Source organism: Atta cephalotes (genome assembly GCF_000143395.1).
Source record: "Atta cephalotes unplaced genomic scaffold scaffold00005, whole genome shotgun sequence".
NCBI classification, from domain to species: domain Eukaryota; kingdom Metazoa; phylum Arthropoda; class Insecta; order Hymenoptera; family Formicidae; genus Atta; species Atta cephalotes.
Window position 1 is genome coordinate 594,615 of NW_012130069.1, and position 7,459 is coordinate 602,073.

General features: G+C 27.6%; 1 protein-coding gene across 1 annotated transcript in view; it reads right to left on the reverse strand.

Moving 5' to 3' along the window:
• Positions 1-7,459, reverse strand: part of LOC105626233 (ABC transporter G family member 20-like) — an 11,683-nt gene that overhangs the window by 676 nt on the left and 3,548 nt on the right. Inside the window, exons 2-13 of the mRNA XM_012207538.1 lie at positions 6,517-6,761; positions 6,129-6,306; positions 5,958-6,051; positions 4,849-5,052; positions 4,650-4,753; positions 4,135-4,354; positions 3,171-3,348; positions 2,806-2,921; positions 2,515-2,585; positions 2,357-2,445; positions 1,662-1,838; positions 1,472-1,558 (exon numbers count right to left, since the gene is read on the reverse strand). Coding sequence (XP_012062928.1) covers positions 1,472-1,558; positions 1,662-1,838; positions 2,357-2,445; positions 2,515-2,585; positions 2,806-2,921; positions 3,171-3,348; positions 4,135-4,354; positions 4,650-4,753; positions 4,849-5,052; positions 5,958-6,051; positions 6,129-6,306; positions 6,517-6,761 — 1,763 coding nt within the window. The remainder of the gene's footprint in view (positions 1-1,471; positions 1,559-1,661; positions 1,839-2,356; positions 2,446-2,514; positions 2,586-2,805; positions 2,922-3,170; positions 3,349-4,134; positions 4,355-4,649; positions 4,754-4,848; positions 5,053-5,957; positions 6,052-6,128; positions 6,307-6,516; positions 6,762-7,459) is intronic.

A 7,459-nucleotide genomic window follows, 5' to 3' on the forward strand; every position in this document is an offset into this window, starting at 1 on the left:
ATATTTAAATTTAGCAATTATAAAGAAGAGTATAATCAATTATCGAGGGTTTTACTATCTCTCGGGCATCGTTTTATTTCTATGTTTTTTAATGTATTTTTCTTCGTAGAAATCGAAAATAATCATTTCAATAACATAAGACTTAAGAAAAAATTGATACATTGTAATAAAATGAATAAAATCCTTATTCGCATTGTCAGTTATTTTAGAAATAATCTTATTTTAGAAATAGCCTTATTTTAGAAATAGCCTTAATTTAGAAATTAATTCTAAATTGGATAAAATGTGAGTAATATTGCATCACAAAACATTAATTAGATTATATTTTTCATTAGGACATTTGTTACAAAAAAAATTTATCATCTTATGGAAAATATAAAAACTTGAAAATAAAACATCAATTATTGCTTCTCAACTAATTCTTTTTACGAATCATTTTATATTTTTAGATCAATTCAATTTATATCGACTGTAATATTGATAATTGGCAACGGAAAAGTTCTCTCCGGATTTTGTATGTAAATATATGTATTAGTACCGTGGAAAGTTCATGTCGATTTTTCCCCTATAAATATCTCTTGAAAAAAAACTACACGAATTTTCCACAATATCTAATATATATGGAATATTGGTCGTTCCACACCAAATCGCCGGTCTTCGTCACCGATCTCTTCTGATTTTTTTATATTCCTCATATAAAAATATGTACTCAATTATTTTTTGAGATTTTTATCTTCATTAATTTCCTAGATATGAATTTTTTAACATTTTTAATTTATTTTATTTTGTAAATATTTAGTTGAACACTTCTGTTTAAATTATTGAAAAACAAAAAATAACCACAAATTGTTCGTCTTGAAATTCTCTATTAGGAAAAAAATATGAAAAAAACTTCAAGTTTTTGTTTCTACTCGAAAAATCTGATTGAAATAAACAAATCGATTTTCGTCAAGATTGACATTTTTAATTTTTATAAAAAAATTCTTCAATATTCTTAGTAGAAATACAAAGAAGTCGTATTTGATTATGGTCAAAATTTTTGTTCTATTTTCTTTAATTTTGCAAAATATTAAATCTATTATTTATTATGTTGATAGATTTTTACAACAAATAAAAATATAAAAAACGGAAATTAAGAGCCTTGATATGTGATAATTGGTGCGCAAATCATATACAAATATATTTCAATTGTATTTACTGATCTATTACATAAAATAAAGAACTATAGATTTCTAATCTATTGATGAGTTACATAAATCATGTTATTTCATAACAATACTAGAGAATATATTTTTAATTTCACAATTATTTAGAGAATAAGAATTATAAAGAAAGATTTATAAGAATATTATTTGAATAAAATAATGTTTTATTAGAATATGTGAAAAATAATGATATTATTTAATAATAGATAACTCTAGATTAAAATAAAAAATAATTTTTGCGAAAAACAAAAAGAATAAGGACTCACCGGACATTATTAATAGTGGATAAAAACTTCCGGCCGAGCAGTAATTCGCCATAATGTGATCTTTACACATAACAGAAATAATGAAACCTACGAAGATATTACACAACATAAATAATCACTTTAATTTCTAGCAGTTTTTGAATTGTTACTACGTATTTTTTTTTATATCTTTGTTGTGTGGAGTACTTACCATGCATCAATCCGCAAAAACCGACGAGAAATGTGAGGACTATTACAGTAAATATTGATCCTTTGCATTCTAAACCCCATATAGGAAAGAATAAAAGCACTATCATAACAGTATGGATAGCTATGCTGATGCTTTGAATAAAAATGTGAGATAGTAGAATATCTTCTGTCTTGACCCCTATTGCATATTTACATTACACATTTGAATTACTATGATAAGAAATAGTTGAAAAACTGATTTCGAAGACTAAGATCTGAATTCGTAGTTCTTCTTTAGACCTCAAGTCTGGTCTTCAATATCTGAACTCAGATTTCAATCTTGAATCTGCAAATCTAAATTTCAATGCTAGTGGCTAATGATCAAATTCAGTTTCTTCGTGACTGTTCGTGTCTGAGCGAAAGGAAGTGTGAGAATAAAATAAAAATGTAATGAGATTATAATTAAATGTAAGATATAATTAAATGTAATCGACCGAAAATCCATTTAAAAAATCTATTTTTTTCTTAAAAAAATGAATTTTTATTTTATTTTCACACTTCCCGCTCAGTCACAAACAGTAACGAAGAACTGAATTTGATGATTAGTACTGAAATTAGGTTTGGAAATTCAAGATTGGAATCGAACCGAGTTTAGATATTAGAGACCAAACTTGAAATCTGAAGAACTATGAATTCGGATCTAAATTAGTAAATTACCTTGGACTATGCTTCGATCCCAGACACCCTGCATCCGATCTGTAATTATTAAGGTAGTAGAGACTGTAGTGGCTAAAAAGAAGATAAGTCTGCAAAGATATAAACAGTTTAGTAATAGCAATGATTTCATTCATTGTGTTGGATTGACTTTTGCTTACGTTAACATGTATGTTGGTGCCACGTAATCCGCATAATTGAGATCAGTTGTACCATAAATAGGTTCTTCAAACTGAAAACAATTGGAATTTTATTCTTTCATTTTAATTTTACATAAGAGAAAAATGGACGGAGAAAGAGAAAAAAAGATAGATGGTTGTGCATTAAGTACCACATCGAACTCTCATTTGCCTAATTTCCTACATTATTTTAATTTCGAAAGTCCATAACCAACATTTCTTATTGAAAAAAAGATAGATTTAAAATTATAACAAAATATAAAACATATTTACTCGAATGGGTGGATTGGCCAATTTTGACGAATATTTGCAATCCTTCATAATATCCTTATAAATCTCTAAAAAACGCTTAAATAGCTTCATTTGCAAAAAAAGGCCAATTTGTCTATCTGTAACAAAAGCCATTGTAAATTTAAGTATTTGTAACTTTACTAATAAATAAATTAATTTTGCGCATCGCTTATACTAATATATTCGTGATTTCAAATCATTTGGATCTTAATTTATTAAATTCTATGTAATTTCTTAAATAGTATTTTTTATTTAAAATAATTTTTATGTGTTTAGTTCACAATGTTAAGTTCACAAAATTTCTTATTTATTATAAAGAATCTTTTTTATAATACACAATAACGTACCACTCATATCAAGAGAAACTTGAATCTGACTGGCAAGTAAATCGGAATCTTTCGTGAAAACGCCCTCTTCCATTCGTTTCTGCAGAGCTTCTGAGAAGTTTTGACTAAAATACAGTAAACCGCTAAGTTTACCATTTTGTACAACATGACTGGCTTCAGAAACTTTGTTATAATACTCCTGAAAGCGAAGTATTAATAAGAATCTTTAAGAAATATGTTAACGTTTATTATTGTTTATGTCATTCTGTCGATTTATATCAAAATGTGTATATGTGTATTGAGATTATTATATTTCAATTTATTGAAATACAAAAATTCGCAGGAAAAGGATATCAAAAAGATGTAAAATTGTTTTAATATTACAATATGCCAATTGTACATTATTATCTTTAAATTATTTTTCAATCATATTTCGCTCTCATATCTCGTACCATTAATATATCAGAGTCTCAAGAGAAAATTCTACACACATTAATATTAATATCATTAGTTTCCTCACTCGATATCAAAAATATCAACTAATCGATATCAATCTTGACTCTGCGTTATTTTATCACTAACTTTTACAATCAATTATAATTCCACCAATGAAATGGCAATGAACTTTGAACTCAATTTATGATTTGCGTTTGTAACAAACATAAACAGACAACTATTATTCGTATAATTATGATGTGTTGATATATGATTAGTATCATTTTATATTATTTAGATATGTGTATATATTATACACACACATATATATATATATATATATATATATATATATATAAATACATATATAAATATATTATTATATATAATGGCCGATGATAGCTAAATAAGAAACACGTTTCATCTATTATTTATAATATTAAACTTAATTAAATATACATCTTTATTTACTCGTTTATAGGCTTTCTTTTTATTGTTTTAATACATACGATTTGATTTCTCATTTTAATTTTAATGTAAATTGTTGTACCTGTGTCGCGATAGAATTATCAAAATTGTGTAGAAATCTACAACTGAGATTGCCAAAGTGACAGGTGATTTCGTCATTCCAAACATTGCCAAAGTTGCTGCCGCAAGTACCCGCTTCATCATTAACAATTCCAATCTTCAAATCTTTCGGATCATCGCCAATTGCCATAATAAATACGAAGATTTGAATTATTGGAAATATTATTGCAAAAACTAATCCTCTGAAAGAATTTAAAAGAGTTATTATTACTGTTATAAAACGGGGAATTATTTGATAAATTTGAATTTTTAAAAATATAATATTTCATACATGTACAATGATTCAAAGTACAAATATAGGGAAGATAATTGCAAAATTTGAAAATAAAACAGTAGAAATTTGGTTTTATATAGATAAAAAAGTGTATAATAATTCATTAACTATTAATCTATTAACTATCAACTTAACTATCAACTCAACTATCAACAATTAATTCGCAAAACTAATTATTGATAAATTTATTGTATTGTAATTACCCATAATAACGAAAGTATTGTATGCCGTTCTTCGTCAATAGAGCTTTGAATATTTTCAATCGTGAAATTTGATGTTTCGAAACCTCTTTGTATTCCGAGATTACCTTAACAATTTAAATTATTTGTATCATACAATAATACAGATTTACAATAAGACTTTTTATAATAAGAATAGCATAAATTATTTCTATATACATACTTTTGTTCGTTCATATTCATTTTCAGAGAAGACATCGCTGCTGGTATCTTCTGCTTTGAATCTCGTAACTTCATTATTCAAAGTATTATTCTGTATCTCGCACAGTTTCAGGAAAGCCTCCTCTAAGTACGAGCATTGAAATCGCTCTAGTAATTTTTGCGGCGCCGATTCCGCCAACAATTTACCACATCTCATCAAACCAATCTGCGCAATATTGAAGAATGAATTTTTGTAAACAGAAAGATAAAGGGCATACACTACGAACGCAAGATATCCTTAGTAGTTGATTACAAAAATTATAATCGAATTACATAAATTTTAAATGTTAAATAGACGTTTCGGCTTTACATTATCTTCAGTATATTATAAAAATATCATTATTTTCACATCAAGCGACTACTCTAAATATTATTTTCTTAAACAATTGAAAAATGTCTAATTGTAACGTAAAAACTCTCGTTATCTAACAATTGTTTTGCATTTTTTCCTATATTGTTAATGTTAGTCCAAAGAACTTCTAGTTATTTTATCCAAAGGAAATCGTCTTTAATTACACATTTTCCGATAGTCCAATATAATATAATATATTTTATATTGTATAACTCGAAACAAATGAATTGCAAAGTAATCAAGAAAATTTGCTACCATTAGAATCTGGAAATTCTGCATTTAAGTAATAACTAAGCATTTGGATTATCGGAAAATATATATAAAATAACTAGAAATTCTTTGGACTAATATCAATATAGGGAAAAATGCAAAACAATTGCTGTGCAAAATGCAAAAGAACATATTATTACAATTTACAAAAATCTTCCATACGTTTAAATTCTCAACGGAACAACGAGAAACAGACATAAGATAACAACATATATAATATAATGTAACTGAAGATGATTCCGAAGATGATTCGATTGAGAACCGAAATTTGTAAATTGTAATAATATATTCTTTTAGCACCGAACAACGTGGCTCTTAATCCTTATATGAATTTATTAAATTATTAGTTTGCTGAACGTGTCTAAAATGTAATTTTTTTAAAGCTTATAAAATATTTTGCAGCAACTTTTTTATATTGTTAGAACTAATTTATTAGAAACAAGACTCACTTTATTAGCATCTTTAGTTTCTTCGATGTAATGCGTCGTGATTAGCACAGTGATATTTTCCTTTTCCGTGATTTGGCTTAAGTAGGCCCAAATGCTACGAAGAAAAAGAACGTTTAAACATTTTTCTATTATTTTATGCTTATGTTTAAAAAAAAAGTAAAATCTACTTGCTTCTCCCTTAAAATTGGGTCTAAGCCCACAGTGGGTTCGTCTAGGATTAAGAGTTCGGGCTTATGGATCAATGCGGCAGCAAAGGAAACTCTTCTTTGCTGACCTCCACTCATGTTCTTCACTAAGCGATCCGCTGGGGGTAGTTGGAGCAAATCCGAAAAGAACTTATGTCTTGTCTCTTAGAAATAACACAGAGAAGCTAATATAGTTGTTTCGAAATAATTTACGGTGTAAAATTTGCGCGTAGAGAATAAGCAATTCAAAACAGAAACTGAAACTGTTTGAAAGATGTTTATTTAGAGTATTTTGTAAAATTGAAATTTTTCAGAGCATATATATTTTCGATTTTTCGCATGCAATGAGAGTCTTTTTCCCTATCCAATCTTACCGATCTCTTCATCGTCGAGTCCATTGATCCTGCCGAAATAATATAAAGCACTGTTCACTGAGAACTCTCCAACCAAAGAGATCTCTTGCGGCATATAACCCACTCGAGGCCCAGGGATGCCAGAACCCTTGCTGCCCGGATTCCCCCCCAAGACCCATATCTCTCCACTATCAAGATATCGAACTCCGACGATGCAGGACAGCAGAGTGGTTTTGCCGCATCCGCTCGCTCCCAACAATCCATATCTGTTTAAAGGAAGGATTTCATTTGTATGCTTCTTATTTTAGACGATACATTCGAAACGAGAAAAGAGAGGCACATAAAGTAGTAAATATTTCCAATAAAAAACAGCGTCTTAATCGTTTTTCAGTATGAATTCTCTTTCGAAATCAACTTATCAGCCAATCTATCTATTCACGTTCGCATTTCATCGAAGAATAATGGCGGTTATTGTTTCCCTTGTGATACTGTAATTAGTCTGAACTGTTGGAAAGACCGATTTGTTAATAAAGTGTTGAACACAATCTCATAGCTTTGATCATTAAATTCGCGCGAACATAACGATCATTCGTTGGCAAAAGCAATTAGCCTATTACTAATAACACACAGTGGTGCTTAAAGTGATCTAAATCTTTTTTAAAATTTGTTTGAAGAACGTCTAGATATCTACGTAACATTAATATCAGTCCGGTGTAACTATAATATGAAAATATAGAATTTTAAGAGAAATTAGAAAATATTTAATTATATCTATATAATCAAATCTTTATTATCCTTCTCTTCTTTCTTTATTATAATATTTATTATATTATGTAATTTTTCTGCAATATATAAATACTTGTATTATCGAATTGACAGTTTTTATATATATTTAATTTAATTTATATTTATTTATTTATATATATATATATATATATATATATAAGAGTAATAAAGTAATAAG